Source organism: Callorhinchus milii, unplaced genomic scaffold, assembly GCF_018977255.1.
Source record: "Callorhinchus milii isolate IMCB2004 unplaced genomic scaffold, IMCB_Cmil_1.0 Scaffold26, whole genome shotgun sequence".
Taxonomy (NCBI): domain Eukaryota; kingdom Metazoa; phylum Chordata; class Chondrichthyes; order Chimaeriformes; family Callorhinchidae; genus Callorhinchus; species Callorhinchus milii.
In genome coordinates this window covers 1,823,923-1,842,081 of record NW_024704767.1, presented here as the reverse complement: position 1 = coordinate 1,842,081, position 18,159 = coordinate 1,823,923, and the positions used below count along the sequence as shown (strand labels likewise).

General features: G+C 40.7%; 1 protein-coding gene across 1 annotated transcript in view; it reads right to left on the bottom strand.

Moving 5' to 3' along the window:
• Nucleotides 1-18,159, bottom strand: part of LOC103187113 (retinal dehydrogenase 2) — a 38,037-nt gene that overhangs the window by 4,701 nt on the left and 15,177 nt on the right. The window contains exons 2-8 of the mRNA XM_007906469.2: nucleotides 12,799-12,903; nucleotides 12,163-12,303; nucleotides 11,039-11,168; nucleotides 7,195-7,256; nucleotides 6,669-6,797; nucleotides 6,427-6,540; nucleotides 571-673 (exon numbers count right to left, since the gene is read on the bottom strand). Of these exons, the coding sequence (XP_007904660.1) occupies nucleotides 571-673; nucleotides 6,427-6,540; nucleotides 6,669-6,797; nucleotides 7,195-7,256; nucleotides 11,039-11,168; nucleotides 12,163-12,303; nucleotides 12,799-12,903 (784 nt within the window). The remainder of the gene's footprint in view (nucleotides 1-570; nucleotides 674-6,426; nucleotides 6,541-6,668; nucleotides 6,798-7,194; nucleotides 7,257-11,038; nucleotides 11,169-12,162; nucleotides 12,304-12,798; nucleotides 12,904-18,159) is intronic.

Genomic DNA, 18,159 nt, shown 5'->3' with positions numbered 1-18,159 from the left:
TCTTGTCATCGTACATCCTTCTCCAGCTGGGAAGGCGGATCAATGTGAACCGCAGTCTGTTCAGGACTGGCATTCTTCCCACTCTGTGGTCAGTCAGGCAGTAGGGGAAGGAGTCAAGTGGGCTGAGGGAGCCAATAGCACTTATTCCAAACCCCCCCCCCCGCGATGGACTGCATCATGGACATATGTTGCTGTGCATACTACAGACAAACCTCACGCAAAAAAAGCAACATAGCCCAAATGACAGCAAATGACAGCAAACAATCGTGTCTGTGTATATGTTGGGTTAGGCTGTCTACGTCACCATGTCAGTGAATGTGGGTGTGCATATGTGTGTTAGCATAATAATAACAATAATAATAATAACAATAATGAGTTTCACCTCGGTAGGGCACCTCAAAAGCTTCACGGGATTTATTGTAAAGGGTAGGGACTGTGTATTTGGTAGTTAAGTATGTGTTTAGTCAGGTAGATGTTTACGTGCACGAGTCAGTCATGGTGTGTGGTCATGGCAAGACTTTGTGTCCATGTTGCCCTACCCGATGTTTAATATTTGTAAGTTAAACTTACGATCAGCATCTGCGAAAATAATGTTGGGGCTCTTTCCTCCCAGCTCCAGTGTTACTCTCTTCAGATTGCTCTTCCCAGCTGCTTCCTGGATTAGTTTTCCAACCTAATATCAAACACAGAATATAAACCTTAATATACAGAAAAACCCAAACAGTCTGAGACTCAAATCCAAATAAGGCAAAGCGATAAATCAGATCAATGGAAAGCTGGCTTTTACATAAGATTGAGAAACATTTGACTGGTTAATGCTAAAGCAGGGTCAACAGAGTCAACTTAACCCTGTTCTGGGCACATTTCAAGAGCAGCTGCTGACATGTGACAAGCCGCGAGTCACATCTTATTGCCGTGTTAGGAATTGTGAAAGGTCTCATGGCCTATCCACACTGCAGCAGAACATCCACGCTATCTATTCAGTAGGTTACCCAAACTTCTTATTGCTCTTCCTATTAAATATAAATTGGTTGGTGAGACAAAGCACAATAAAGGGGAATAGGAAATCCTGGTGGGTGAGTTGTGATCTCTACAGTAAAATATGCATCTGTTAACTCTGAAATTTGGTTGGGTATGAATTAGGTCTACTTTGAAGGTTCCTGTGCCTCCAGTTAGCTACTGTTACAAAAGTAATGTCATATTTCAAACATAACGCTTCTGATCGGTTCACACTTGGGAGCAGGTTTCTCCGCCAGCTGAGCTAAAGCTAATGTTGGGAGTGTCCGAGCGATAGCCAAGAGTGTGCCAAGTGGCGGAGTCTGAATGACCATAGACTCTGGAGGAAAGCTTTTAGTTCAGGGTTACATCTGACTTTGTGTAACTGGTCTGGATGCGTCACTGAATCACTGCGGAGTCTGAATGCTTTATAAACAGCCATAGCTCTGGTAATCTGTACTCAAGAAATTGAAGCAAATCCAACAGCAACACATGAGAAACTCTGGAGATCTGTCCTCTACAAAGCTGCTCAGGCTCTCGAAGTTTGTAAGCTAGAAGAAAAGCTCTCTAAAGGCCTCTGCTTCATCACGTATACCGCATTTCTTAACCTGCAGCGTTTTACACCTCATTTCTTGGGAAATTCAAAAGAAAATTCCATCAATATTTTCCTCTCCATTTTACCAAAAAATCCACGAAAATGAATACTAGTCCTTAAATAATGTATATGAGTCTGTAATCACTAAATAGAGGCTGAGCTATATTGACCAATTAAGTTTAAATGCCCAGAAGCGAACACCACAGCCAATTTGCGGCCAGCAATGTATCACAAACAGCCGTGAATCGAGTGATCAATTTTATCTGAGAGAAACTCCCTTCACTTATCGAATAGCGCCAAGTGAACTTTAACGTCCACCTGAACCAGCAGATGGGACCTTGGTTTAACATCTCATCTGAAAGACGTCACCTTTGACAATGCAGCATCTCTCTAGCTCTGCATCGGCCCAGACTGTGAGCTCAAAAATTCTTCATGTAAGACTTGACCCCAAAACCACAGAGACGAGACAGTGACCAACAGAGTCAGGCTGACACCTGGAAACGTAAGGATTACAATTACAGTATTCTCAGAAGTTACGTCAGAGTTCAACAAATTATTGTTTATTTCCTGTTGTTTTATGCCTTTTAAAAATAAAGAAAACAATCCTAAATTCTGAAATTGCAACATTCTACAGTCAGTGCTCTCACAGATTACTCTAATGAGAGCTTTGGTCAAAAGGAGACCTCAAACTTCCCTTGTTCTTCACTGTTTTTTTCCCCTCTTTAAATGTCATGGGAAATTACTGCTGAGTTCATAAACAGTGGCTTCGGGGAAATTCATGTGGGCTGCTCCAGCTTTTCATCGTCACTTTTATATGAGATAAGCAAAGAGAAATGTGGCTGTTTCTTCACGGCTGTCTTGTGGGTGCTGTGCAAAAACCTGGCTGCCACATTCACACACAAAAATACAGCATTTCTATCCTGTGTAGCACTTTCAGTAGTTGTCCTGACGTGAAAGGCACTCTACCAAATGCAAGGATTATTATTATTAGACAAAAATCCATGCAATTGGCAATGTCTGAGACAATCTCAATCTAGGCTGATGCTCCACTGCTGGGGGGAGCACTACATTGTTGGTGGTGCTGTCCTTTGATTGAAACATTAAAATGAGGTCTTGTCTGTCCATTCAGATGGACATTAAAGAACCCAGCTGGCGAAAATGGACCTTGATGGGAGTCCAACTAAGCTGCCTATTGGTGTACAGCCACTTGCAAAATCAACCAAGCATGACATATAACAAGGCAATGCAATACTCAGTGTGGCTATGGCACTATAAATCCCTGCAATGTGAACACTTGCGAAACGAAGAACGCAATGTTCTCACTGGTTGTTAAATATGCTGAAACGAACAGATCTGAGAGGATTTGTCATTAAGACAGTTGATTTGCAGAGATCTAAATCTCCTCAACATCATTCCCCGCATTCCCCCCCCCCACCCCATCTCCCCACAAAACAGCAGGTTTCTGACTTCAGAAATATTTAAGTCCCACTGCCATTGTTTAACTCACACATCACACATCGGAGATTGAATGCAGCATTTGCACTATATCTGTTAACTTATACCATGTGTTTTAAAAAAAGATTTTTTTAAAAAAAAGGAATTTTAAAAGTCGTGAGAGTTGGCTTAACATGACGTAACAACACAAGGAGGATTTTCAACAATATCGTATACTGATGCCTTTTTTCAGGGTTTCTGCAGGAACAGGTGTGATGAAAGCTGTGGCTGTTTCCATCCCACTCCTTGACGTCCCTGTCCCGAACCATTCATTATCCTTAACCCGTTGAATTTAACCAGCTCAAGTTATCCACAGCGGATCAATCCAGCTCTCAGGTGCAAAGACAGTCTCCCAAAACAATATCACCTGCCTGAACCATATTTGGACAAAAATCAACATTTTCGCCCACAAAATGCACAGTTACTCCGCGTCCTGTGAAGCACTTTGAGGCATCCTCTCAACGTGTATCAAATGTAGGGATCAGGATTATGATTACAAAAGAAACAGTCACTACACTTGACAATAATTAATAGTAAAGGCACTTTGAGATGTTTGGATGTGGTAGGTGCTATAAAAACTTCTTTGTTTTGTCCCTCTCGATACTCACGTACCTGTAAAATTTCCTTTTAAATGTCCTGATTTGAATGGGTCTAACTTATGCCTAAATAAGAGCTGGTGAAAGAGTTCCCCTACGCAGGTGTTTATATCAGTAGAAACAGTTTTTCCTTCTCCTGCACAGCCCCATTCACTCAAGCATTAAAGAGTAATTTTCTCACTTCTTTCACGTCATATAGTTTCAAATGGAACCTGATTAACTAAATAGTGTTTAGATATGCAAAAAGCTCACTAGATTTACATTACATCAACCAATGTCTACAGACTCGCATGTGTCATTTCTTCTATGTCAACAAAGTCCATTTGAAATAACATTTTTAAAAACCTGTGCATTTTTGGCATGAAACCCCCCCCCACTATTTACTGCAATGTAATGTAAGCAACCGTGCTGGCAAGGAATGTCAAAACACTAAGGTAAACACAGTCGTCTTTCATTTAAACATTGTTTGGTCTGAATACTAGTAAAGTGAATGGAAATAAATCTTCAAGCCCGGCTTCAAACCATGCAGATGGTGCCTTGCAGCTGGCAGGGCTAAAGAGTGCAGAGCAGTAACCAGTAATGGTAGTGAGCGGTAATGTAATGCTTAACACAGGAGACGGCACATCACACTGCTTCCCATCAGTGTAAATCACTCTGAGCAAGTGAGGAATCACATTTCTCAACCAGAATGCACAGGTAGATTACTCCCACTTTGTGGCTGTGATTTGATCTCCTCTTTTTTCTTTTGAGTATTTGCCCACGTTGCCTCCATTCAGTTCTTCTCACAAGTGGGCTGTTTCCCCCCCCCCCCCCCTCCCACAGAACGTTGCTGAACCATCAAAAACATTTCTTTCACAAAAGTTCCTTGAAATGCAAACTTCAAAAGAGTCAATTGAAAAAATGTGGGATACAAAACTTTGAATCAGATGCGACTTGTTTTGCCATGTATATTGTTGCACAGTGGTTTAATGCTTTTAACATTATTGCTCACTTATCAGCAGATTTGGAAGCTATTTGTCACCAAACATGATGATAATAATAATAATCCTTGCATTTGACATAGTGTCTTATCACGTCATCGAGATGTCTCAAAGGACTTCACAGGATACCCTCTGAAGTGGATTGATTGTACATTTTGTGGGTGAAACATTAATTTTATGAGAAAATTGACTTACAGGCTAAACCTTGGTGCAGTTTCAGGCCTCATCTATCAGGAGACCATCAGAAAGAAGGAAGAGGCAAGTGAAATACTGACTGAGACAGAGTCTGCAGAATCGGACTCATGAAGGAGCAGATAGCTCCATTAAACGGGCAGCTCGGTTATTAGGCTAGGTCTAACGGTGCATGTCGTATTGGAAAATTGATGTGCTGTTTTGTAACATACGTATCAAAGCAAAGCATTAACCTCTATTCGGCACAGCTGCTTTTAGACACTCAGGAAATCAAAACCCTCCCGAAAAATGACCGTTTTGCAATGGCTACGAGTCATACCACCCATCTGGTTTCTGTTTTTGCTGCGTGAGAAAAAGCTTGGGACTTCCAGTGATTTTTTCTTCTCGTTTCTGGAGACGAGGGCCTTTTAAAACGCACAGGTAATGAAAAACAAAAATTCATGTGAACCATTCCGTGTAACTCTTTATGAAAGTGTCGCTTTTTCTGGAGTCACGGGAGAAATCTTCTCGGATCAAGAGGCCACCTCGTGTAGGGCTGATCTCAGCTTTGAAACGGTTTGAATCTAGCTTTTTAAAACAGCCCGACAGTAAAAACAGGGAAAAATCTGTCTGGCTCATTGCTTGTGGAATGACCAGGTCAGTTGATTGCGCGTTTTACAATGCAACCTGCAGCTTTGTCGACACGCTGCGTGTGCTAGAGGCAATAAATCAGTTACCGCAGCACTCATTTCACTGCATAATGTGTGGCATGTCCAGACAGACCTTCTGACCCGAAGGCTTACCCAGTGTCCCATCCCCTCAGCCACCCAGATTGGGCTGGATTAAGTTTTATGACGATCTTTATTAGATTCTTCCAGCCTCCTCATTCTTTCTTATAGGGAGTTAAAGACTGGCCACCTTTTCTTCAGATGTGTAACCGTTTCAGCTTTGATAGCGCCCGGATTCAATTTGAAAGACACATTTCAAAGGCTATAACGTGAATTTTAATTTCTGTCCCAGAGCAATGCGAAGTTTGAGGTCCATCACAAACCTTGCCGATCCTTTTGCCTTTTCAGCTCCTAAATTGTTTCAGTGTCTCATAACTCATAATAATAATAATCCTTGCATTTGATATACGCCTTATCACATCTTCGAGACATCCCGAAGCACTACAGAGAATATACTGTAAAGTGAATTGACTCCATTTTTGTGAGCGAAAGGCAGAGGCCAACAGTCGGAGATTGAAGGGACCAATTCATTATTTTTTTTTGAAGGAATTATTACCCCTGGAAAAGCTCTCCGCCATTCAACTAACAGCCGGGTTCCTGCTTACTGCTAGGTAAACAGAGGTGTGCGGAGTAAGCAAACTTGCCCAAAATTTCGCCCTGCCGGGAATTGAACCCAGGTCTCTCGCTTGCGAGGTGAGCGCTCTAACTACTGAGCTACAGGACTCCTTGTGCGGAGGATTAACACTGGCACGGAACGGTTGGGCGAATGTTTCCTTTTTGTACACTCTAATATTATTATGCTGCCTCCAGTGCAACTTGCTTCTGATGGTAACTAAGCCAGAAAAGGGATGAGTGGCTCAACATACCTCGGTTGATCCAGTAAACGCTATCTTGTCGACGTCCATATGAGAGGCGATGGCTGCTCCGGCTGTCGTGCCATATCCAGCCAAAATATTGACCACGCCCGGAGGAAACCCGGCCTGTTAAAGCAAACATGTTCAGTCTGTCAGAATAATCCGAGGAAGGGAACACAAACTCTGCCAAATTTTCCTGCTGATGTGAGTGGTAAAAGGCAAACTAAATATTTAGATAAAAGGCACACACACACCTCTTTGATGAGGGTCCCCATGTAGAGAGCAGTCAGTGGGGTTTGTTCCGCTGGTTTGATGATCACTGTGTTTCCACAGCACAGAGCTGGAACTACCTTCCACGCAAACATTAACAGAGGAAAGTTCCACTGCAGAGAGAAAAAGCAGACATTAATAATAATCTCTTTCATTTGATATAGCGCCTCATCACATCAATGAGATGTCTCAAAGCATATCGATTCAATTTTCCTTCCGTCCCATCAATGGATCCTGGACACCTAGTGATACCTGACCAAAATAACCATCCTTATTTCCCAACTACCCAGCTCTTGAAATACCCTAAGTGGTTTGCATTTTCTTCATCTATGTCTTGCTGGGGGTGGGGTGGGGAAGAATAATAATCCCCTATGAATTTCTGATGTTTTTCTTCAGAGGTTGATGTGTTTATTCCAATAATAACAAGACAATTGCAAATTCCCCCTTTTGAGTTGCGGACAGTTGCACATTCAAGAAAACTAACAGTTATTGCTGATGAATAATACTCACAGGGATGATTTGTCCACAAACTCCTATGGGTTCATGTCTTGTAAATGTGAAATAATCTCCATCTGAAATCAGAGGTCTGTTATTGCTCATTTTTCCTGTTTCATTTGGTCACACAAATAATCATTAAATACTTCTGGGCACATTAATAAAAATCCGTGGGAAGGAGAAACATGCAGACCAGCTTTTACTGTCAGCTCTAATATTGACAAATGAACGAACTTTAATAATATAACTTGACAAAGTATTTACAACTCTGTTCAATGAAAATCCGCGTTTCATCGTGAGCCAATTGTAAACTGAGGCTAGTCGATTTAAAATGTTCCGCTTAGGACAAATACTTTGTGGGCGCGATGGTTTCTGTCTGCTGGGGTGGGGGAGGAGGAGAGGAAAGGGAGGGGAGGGGAGGGAAAATATGAACTGTGAAGGGAAGGATGGTTAAATAGTAAAGATGTGGAATTGCTTGTTGAGCTTTGGGGTGCAGAAAACACCCACTGAGATCTTTCCCCTGAAGTGTCAATAATATAGTAATAATCTTTGCATGTCACGTAGCGCCTTATCACGTTGTTGAGATGTCTCAAAGTGCTTCACGGAATATAGTGTGAAGTATAGTGGTTGCTGCGTATCTTGTGGTGGAAAGAGGGAGTGGGATGGACTTCCTAGCATAGCAATGGCTTAGTCTGTGGAAGAGTGGGCTTGATGAGCCAAATAACCTTTTTGTGATCTATGTTTCTTCTAATGTTCTTAAGACTCTCAACTTCATAATGCAGTGCAATTGCATTCTTATTTTCATAGAATCGTAGAATATTACAGCACAGAAGGAGGCCATTCGGCCCATCGTGTCTGTGCCGGTTCTTTGGAAGAGCTACGCAACCAGTCCCATTCCCCCGCTCTCTTCTCATATCCTTGCAAATGTTTCCCTTTTCAAGTACCTGTCTAATTCCATTCTGAAAGTTGTTATTGAATGTGTTACCACCACCACCTTTTTAGGCAGTGCATTCCAGACCGTAACAACTCTTTGGGTAACAAAAGAAAATTCTATCTTTTCTTTTTTTCCCCCCCTGCAGCCCTTCCTACAGCCTCGTAATCCATGTTTTCTCTCTTCCATCTGGGAGTGTGGCAACAAGGTGAATTCTAACCCCCATTCCCAGCCTGTGACCTGGTCGCCAAGACTCTATATTAATGGGTTACCAGCAACAAGGGTCTGTTTTCCTTACGATAAGAAACAGCCATCCACTTGAGCAAGGGAGGACACTTGTTAATGTATGATTTATGCCAAATCCATTGACTTGTGGCTTGAACTTGCCATTGGAGAGGTGTGAAGAAAATGCGTGACCATTCGTTTTTTTAAAATAAACACAAATTGTGTGTGTGCAGTTTTGTGCCCAGATGTTTTTCCTCCTGCCAAACAGACATTTGGAATTATATATAGTTGGAAACGGCCTGACATCTGCAATAGAGACCAATTAAAGCTTAGGGAATATGTATCATATACTTAAGATTCATCCAAACTCCAATGAACCAGATTTTGTTTACCAGTTACACTGATGAACAGAGCTGCAGACTGAAATGCAATTTTCGGTGCCTCTCCTGCCTGGCCTGTGTCTGGGAGATATCAGCAGGAGTCTGTTTTAAGTGAAGGTTTGCACATTTGACACCAGCGTTAAGGTGGCTGAAAAAGCTCCTTCTGAGGCTCTGCATGATGCTCCACACTTTAATCTCTACAGCACCTGAACCTCTCCCTACAAGTGCTTGAAACTCACAAGCTCTTCTTGTGACTTGAGAGCCGACAACGCATCTAAGATAAAGGCAGCTCCAGCGGGTTAATACAAAACAAATCACCATCATGGGCCGCTCCCAGTTGAAGGACAGGCTTTGTCCCTGAGAAATTCTCGTACAGACAAATTGATTGCAAAAACAAGGGCCTTATGTTGGCGACCGCCATTTTACCTCAATCGGAATTAAGCAAATCACACCAAAGCGATCTCATGCAATGACAATGTTTCCCCAATGTCCAACTATTTTAGAATTTTTAGTTCCCCCCCACCACTCACCCACCCACCCACCCTACAGTCGTTCACCTAAAATTTCATAAGAAACGAGCAAGGAGGTCGAGCGATGCAAATTAGAAAAGATAGTGATGGAAAGATTCACCTTCAGATGCATTTGTATTATCAAAAGTGTAAAGAGATTTACGCCATCAATAAACACCAAATAGTGTGGACCTGCATTTACCACTATGATAGCATTAACATCGTTCTCCTGGTTCACTTCAGTTGATTTTTTTTAAAGGCAGTTTTAAATGTTGAGCGTCGATAACACTGTATCTTGGAAGAGTTGCTTAAGTCTCAGCAGTCAGAGTGAGTTGAAATAATACGTTTCAGCGATGATGCGTTTTGTGCAAACGATTGTACATGTTAAGATTAATTTCGCTCTCACATGCGCAGCAGCTCTTCCAAGGCCAGTTTCCCTGATGATGTCCTTAGTTCTCGCCATCCAAATATTATTTTATTTAAAAAAACACAAGACAAATAGACAGCGAATAAATTAAAGCAACGGTTAAGGTTCATCATCACTCTTCCGAGCCGTGTCACTTTATAAAAGGTGGTGTGACTCTTCCTTTAAACATTTCAATAAACAAAGCTCATTCTCACGCTCACAATGTCAAGCCTCAAGCAGGAAAGTGGCACAGTTGTGAGGACATAAATCACAGCCTCAAAAAGGACTGCTAAAACACTGACGGAACATCACCAATGAATTTCACTTTTGTAGAAGGAAAAGTCAGCAACGCTTTATAGCGCGGATTTAAATGTAAATCATTTTAGCAACAATGGACGTTTTTTTCCACTGAAATTAGACTGGAGTTTTAGATGCAATTCTGCTAAATTATTTGTAAGTTAATGAACAAACCACCAAACTAACTCGGATGACAGAGATTTGCATGTGAACAATAGGTCAGAGTTTTAACACGAGTTACTAAATGTGTTACACATCCATATTTATTTCATAGGAACATGGGAAATAGCCCTTCAAACCCGGTCCACCAGTTTATTGTAATAAAAATAATCCTTACATCGATAGAGTGCCTTATCACGTAGTTGAGAAGTCTCTAAGCGCTTCACAGAAAATACTTTAAAGTGAATTGACTGTATGTTTTGTGGACGAAACGCGGCAGCCAATTGCGCACAGCAGTGTCCCACAAACAGTTGTGGTATGAGTGACCAAATTTCTTATTTTTTTTAATTAAAGAATAAATATTATTAGACTTGGCCAGATCTTTTAATTCTAATGCTCCGCTTTTTGACCTTAATACCTCAACTACCCAAGCATCTGTCTTTTTCTCTTTTAAACAACCCTATTGATTCCGTCTCTCCAGCTTCCTGGGGTGGAGTGTTCTACATCTTCACATTCCTCTCTGTGGAGAAATGTGGCCTGGCCTGATTTCTAACTGTTACCGTAATCAAGAAGATAGTTTCACAATGACTGCAACTTTAGTCACTTTTTTAAAAATAATTCAGAGAACGTCTCTTTGTTCAAACACCCACTATTGCATAGTCTTTGAACGTTTGGACTCCTTTCAATTGGACACCAACCATTAAATGATTTATCATCATCTCAAAAAATGTGGAAAATTAGTCCTCGAGAAGTGCAACTTAGTCAATGCATGAAGCAGCTAAAGGTTGTCGGTTTGTATCCTCCAGCAAAGAGAATTGTTTAAATTTGAGTTTAATCACAGGGTGAGCTGCAGCATTCATTAGTGTTCATTTCAATCTTTTTGGTTAGAAACCTGCCATCCTCCAGTTTCAATGAAATGTCCTGGGCAGGTTGCTTTCCGTTGTCAACTCACCTACTGGAATTGTCTTGCCGTGGATCTTGTCAGTCCATCCTGCAAAATATCTCAGAGTTTTCAAGACTCCCTGCATATCAACGTAGTAGGCCTGGAGAAATGGCTTTCCACTATCCAGAGATTCAAGTGTCTGGAAAGAGCACAAAACAATTCATTAAAAGGAGAATCAACCAGGAGAATAAAAATGAGACCTCAGCATACTATTTAATAATAATAATCCTTGCATTGGATATAGCGCCTTATCACGTCGCTGAGTGCTTTTACAATATGCTATAAAATGTACTGTGGATTCTGTGGGTGAACTGCAGCAACCAATTGCTAATTTAAGCCAATTTTTACAAGCGAGATAGTGGAAAGAGCAGCCTGTTATTGAGGGTGAACAGAACATGACAGCTGTATGGTTTTGATGGGATGGAGGTTAAGGTTGTGGGTTTAAACCTTTGTGGATCTCCTGCTTAATAAACACATGTTGTGTTGAAAAATCATCTTACTGAGGGGAAGGGAGGTCTAACTGTGACTGGATTCACCGTGTGGAGAATCACCTGGCAAAGCCAGCGAAGCCCAGAGTAATCCAACAACATCTCCAACAGCAACAACTTGCATTTATATAGTTCCCTTCACGTGGAGTAGTGTCCCGGAGCGCTTAAATCCAACCCAAGGAAGACTTGGAGATTTAGACATGTCCTCAGTTATTAAGAGCCAAAGCCCTGACTGACTTCACCCTCTGAAAATCTGTCCAGTGCAGAATATGCCAGTGAGACAGGTTGATATTCAATCAGCATTTGTTTCTTAGGACATAGAACTTGAGTAACGTTAAAATAACCAACACTGTAAATGTTTAATTTAATTTCCTGCTGGTGAATTAATAATCATTTTCAACATCTGAACTGTCCCAATTAATGTCAGAATCTGCGAATTGAGAATACTACACATTAAATGAATTCACGTGACTCATTAAAAACGCTTAATACGGGTTTGTTACTCTTATTAACATTTCTACGTATCTTTGTAATTTTGCTGTGACTATTGCTCAAAAAGCCATAGAAAAGGCTGCCCCCTTGCCCAGTCCCTTCCGCACTTGACTGACGGACCCTATGTGGATAAATAGCTCAGAGGATCCTCACCGCCAGCTGTGCCCGGTCCCGTTCCACGAGATCGGCCAACCTGTCGAGGAGCCTGCCTCGCTCCGAGGCGTCCATCCGTCTCCAAACTGAGCCCGGAGAGAAGGCAAGTCGCCCTGCCCTCACTGCCTTGTCCACATCCGCCTGTTAAATGTAAGGCACCAACACCATAAAGGTGAATAAAGAGAACAGATCGAGAACCTCTGCGTATCATTTTTGACAGCTATTGAATTCTGTGCACTTAATTCAGGCAATAATTATTATAATAAGCCTTAATAATAATCCTTGCCTTTGATATAGCGCCTTATCACATCATTCAGACATCTCAAAGCACTTCCAGGAATATACTGTAAAGCAAATTGACTGTATATTTTGTGGGTGAAATGTGATAGCCAATTGAGCATAGCAGTGTCCCACAAGCAGATGTGGATTAAGTGACCAAATTATTATTATTTTTCTTTGGAAGGGATTATTACCCCCAGAAAGCAATCTGCCAATCGACTAACAACCTGGTTCCTACTTACTGCTAAGTAAACAGAGTTTAAATGTACCAACAGGGTAACTTAATAAGCTGATGAAAGCTAACAATTTAGAGCACTAGTTCTCTCCTCTCTACTGGGTTCACTCGTCAATTTTTACCTGATCAGCTTCTTGAATGTCGCAGAGTTTCTCTCCAGTGGACGGGTTGTAAGTTGGGAAGGTCTTGCCGCTGACTGAGTGGTGCCACTCATTATTAATAAAAAGCTGTGGAAACAGGAGAGCAAACATGAACAGATGCCCTGGAGGTTATGTGGCCTGAGTCTTTGGTCGGTTATCTCACACGGTCTTTAAAATGTGTGGGAGAGACAATCCAATCCCAATTTGTGCGAAGGTTTGATGTCCAGCGCTCTCTTTTGCATCATTGAATTAGTGCAATGTTTCATTTGACGCTTAAGAAATATAGTAAATGAAAGAATTGTCTTTATTATTATAGTTTGTGATTGATATAGTAGTTTCGATCCACCTGATAATTTTCCTGCTCAGCATATTTCCCTCTCAGATTCCTTTAGACCTCCGCGACATCAAATGTAAAGATCCTTATTATTTGTTAATTTTACAACATTAAATTACTCCAACTTTCCCTCTCAAGAAAAAAGTTGAAGTACAGCTGGTATAGATAGAGACTAATAGGGTTCATAGGGATATAAATTGTAGTATGTGTGAAATCTGATCCAAGTTAAAATCCATCCTAACATATTCATATTATTCAACACTAAATAAGAGACAATTTATTAATTCCAGAGCCTGTCTTTGTGAATTATTTTGTGCGGGTAATTTGTGTGCGATATAATAATAATAATAATAATAATCCTTGCATTTGATATAGCGCTTTTCACGTCGGGAGGACGTCCCAAAGCGCTTCACAGATCACACTGTAAAGTGAATTGACTGTATATTTGTGGGCGAACGCGGCAGCCAATTGCGCACAGCAATGTCCCACAAACAGTCGTAGATTGAAAATGACCAATTTGTTATTGTGTTTGGTTTTGGAGGGATTATTATTAGGCGTGTGGAGTAAGGAAACTTGCCCAAGGTTTTGCCCTGCAGACTATACTGTCAAGTGAATTGACTGTATATTTTGTGGACGAAATGCGGCAGCCAATTGCACACAGCAGTGTCCCACAGACAGTGGTGGATTGAAGGACTCAAGAGAGAGAAAGAGGCAGAGAGAGAAAGAATGGAGCAGAAGGAAAGCAAGAGAACAAGAATATGAAGCACTGAAAAACAGAAGAGAAAAGAAAGATAGGGCACCATCAGAGATAAAGTATAATGTCTCATAAAACAATCACATTTTTACCAGTCCCAACCTTGACATTTCTCATTCGACTTAACACCGGATAAGATCTTCTTTTTGTGGTGGGGGTGGGGGGGGTGGGGGAGGGTGTGAGTGGAGCCTTACTTGCTCTTAGTGCTTAATTGTATTTAATAACTTAACCTGACATTTCACAAAAAGGCTGTAACTGAGAAAGGTCAAAAACACCATAAGCTACAACAGACCGGCTGCCGTTTGCCAAAATCCAAGTAAAAAACCCTTAGCAGAGCAACCGCAATGAGTCCATTTAAAAGGCTGGAATGTGGTAAACTGATACTGGGTATACTTTTTACTTTTTACAGCTTATCGAAGTCAGTAAAATACTCTATTAAGTCTGCAAAAAGAACAGTATTTATAGAGCTCTCCCATTTCCCCGGAGATTTACGCAGAACAGTTTCTAAATATTTATATAACCAGAACGCTGATTTATCGAAGCGAACCAAGCAGGTACGTAAATTCAATTTGACGGTAAGATGGGAATTAGCTGCTTCCAAGGAGTTATAAAATAGGACCAACCCTTCTGGAACTGCTTCTTGGATGAATGAATGAATCGTTCCAGCTGGCACACATCTCACAGTTTTACAAGAAGAGCCTTAAACTTCCATAACTCACGGTTGACGGTTTAAGACATTTTGTATCAAGCGGTACCACTCTGGAGATATCTACACCAACAGCACCCAGCCACCTCCCTCCCTCCCCCACCTATTCCAATCGTCAAGGCCTAAAACTCTGCAATGCATTTATCATCAAAACAGCCTCCCCCAGTCTCTCTCTGTCTGGTTACAGATTCTCTGCACCCAACAGTGCGCTCACTCAGAGGCTTGAAAGGGCAGGTAAGAGGGCTGACACTGACTTTAAATCACTAAAGCCCCAGCCCTGAATTCCGGCCTAACACCGTCCTTGTTTCTTAACCTCGGTCTCTTAACCCTTCTTTACGTTTGATAGACAAGAAGGAAAAAGGAGAAAGTGTTCAAACCCTTCCTGACTTTTGCACGACAATCGCACTACACTGCACTGCTTGCGATCTGCCAAGTTCCTAAAACGCACGAGGGTAAAAGTTGCAGTTTTTCATTGACCCTTTGCTAATGTTAATTGACTGGAAGGAATCTTTGCAAGCTTTGCCGCCATAGTAATTACAGGTTTGTCTCGCTTATTTTGAGCATGCCTGGAACAGGCCCTTATGATGATGATAAGAATAATCCATTTAGTATGGCACCTTATCACATTGGAAGGACATCTCAAAGCACTTCACAGGATCTACTGTGAAGTGAAGTGAAGTGGAGTGACTGTGCATTTGTTGGCGAGCGTGGCAGCACGATTTCACACCGTGATGTCTCACAAGCAGCCATGAAACAAGTGACCAATTTTACTTGAGGAATTGTTGGCCAGGACACCAGGAGAAACTCTCTTCTTGAAATAGTGCCATGGGATTTTGAATGTCATTGCAAAACCCTCCATGAAATTCATATAAAGGCTGTTACAATTGGTTTTCCTATTTGTTCCCTTTCATTTTTCAATTGCTTTTAAGTTTTGCACACTGTGTGGCGGTCGCTGTTTTTCTTCCCTGGCAAAATCATCCAACCTAGTACTCAATGGCCTGTAATCATTGCTCTTCAGAGATCGGTGTGAAAACTGACAACTAAGTGAATGCGGATCATTAAGTAGAATTACCGGCTCCTAAAGTTTTGTGTTTGAAGCATTAAAGTCAATAAATAATATCCCGTCGTTTAAATCAATTCTGTTATACCCAGGGATAGATCCAGCAGAGAATTTCAGTTCCAGATGCCAGTTATTGTAGATTCTTATAAACTCCTGTGAATTAAGTCATAGTGTATGCTCCAGAGACTACATCAAAATAACCTCTGGTAGCCTTCATTCAATGTACTTTCAGATCTACTTTTAAGTGACTTAAGCATTCTTTTAATTGTATTGGGACTTTACATTGTTTATGGATTACAGACTGCAGAGAGCTTTTATGTCTTATGATACCATCTGCCCTTCTCAATTAAATACAGATTTACTGTTCAGTCACGACCCTCCATAATTCTATTCTGTGTTTTTTTTTCAATGTTCGCTGAAGGTAATTATTGAACGCTGCAATTTCATTAAAACTCTTTCTGCCAATTTGTGGTGGTGTCATCAGGTTCATGCGAAGGCCAAAATCTAATCGGCCATTCACTTCACAGTTGTTTGTGCACAAACTGGCTGTTACGTTTTGCCTACAATACAAAGACACTTTACAGTAAATCCCGCGAAGCACTTTGAGACATTTCAACAACGTGATAAGGCTCTTCATCAAATGCAATAACATTGTTGTTTAAGGTGTGGAATAGGAAGTGATTTGTCCGGGATGATTTCCTTTTACACAGCATGTTTCATTTAGGATTGTAAAAACTTTATGTGTATGAAAACCTTAGATGCATCACTTCCTTGAAACTGTATAAAGTTTCAGTTTCATAATGTTATTGATGGTGGACAGGTGGTGGACTGGGTTGGGTTACTGTCCTTACACCTTTGGAACATGACTAGCCTAGACTGATGAGACAAGAGTTTCCTTTTTCTCTTTCGTCTATAAAAAATAGCTGTAAGGGCTCTGAGTGAAATGACAGGACCACAATAATCTCAGTCTGCGTCCCAGTAGTAGAGAAAGCACAGCACAGACATTCACCAATTCAGCAGTAATGTACTATTTAATTGCCAATCTCAGAAAAACCATGAACATGTCTGAAGTTGTAGACACAATACATTAATACCACACAAGAGGAATATTATCATAGGAAGATACCATTGTCTGATTTAACTGAGACTAAAACTACTTTCTCTCGAGACTAAAAATGGGTCTATAAAAATAACTGTTTGTGGGACTGTGCTTAAAAGTTGATCTGAAGTTGGCATTTTACAGTAAGATTAATTTAGTTTGCATAGTTCATTGTGGTAGCAGCATAAACAACATTTATTTTTAAAAGAGTAGTTTAAATGGATCTATTGAATTACTATGTGAAAATCACGGATTATTTAAAAGTTTGATTCTCAAGGTGTGGGATATCAGATATAAAACCAGAAAACCTGAATACTATATAAAGTTCGTTTTTTGTATCTTCATTTGAATACAAACTTTACATTAAACTGTGACATAACAGATCCTGATTGCTCGCAACGTTCTAAATATTGTCACAAAACATATTTGATGAATTCAGAATAAAGCAAATTCACAGTAGTTTACATTCCAACCTCTATATTTTCTGTTGAATTCTCTCCTTTCGGGGCGGTTTTTAGGGCTATATGGGTGTTTATCTGACAAGCGCAATCAACATCACTTTGGTAGACCCACTGGCTGCTACATAACTCTTCCTTCCATCTAATATTCCATTGGACTAATCAGTTACAAATAAACGCAAAATCACCCAGTTAAATCGTGACATCCAGTAACAGCCAAGTCCACCATTTAATCTAAGATGCATTTGGCTGTGTATTCAGTGGCTAGATTTGACCAGAAATAACAAATCGTTTCTCAATAATCCATGTCCAATATGTTGCATTCCTTCAGGAGTGCAAACCTCCCCCATACCTTATGAGCAATCAGGTGTGAGTGAGTTATGGCAACCTTTTTCGTGCGTGAATGAACACTCAGAATGCCTTGTCTGAGGAGCAATGCTCAATTTATTTCATTGTTTAATTCTACAGGTATTAGCTTTTCAACACTTTCTAGAATTTGTCAAGCAAATCATATCACTAAATAGGAATCCACCATTTTAGTCCTGGTCAATGAACAAAAGATTTACACTCATTGGATAAACAATATTAATGGCCCATTTTACATTTCACACCAGCTTTTCCAGGAATTTAATGTTAAGTCCACAAATGTCAACAATTAATCACTGTACATATCAACGCTTAGAGCAACTCTGATTGATGTTAAAAATTAGTTTGCACCTCTCTGCATTGCACGATAGCTGCATATTTTAAATCTTAGGGACCTCGTGGATTGTCGTGAGATGTTTTTGCATTTGCAACCTCACACATGTTTTGGTGGAGGGAATAGTTTTCACATCCCAAATAATGGGCTTGCCACATGAGGATTCGCTTTAGGTGAATGGAGGATTGAAATGAATGGGAATTTAATTCTTAATTGATGTAGTAGCTGGTTG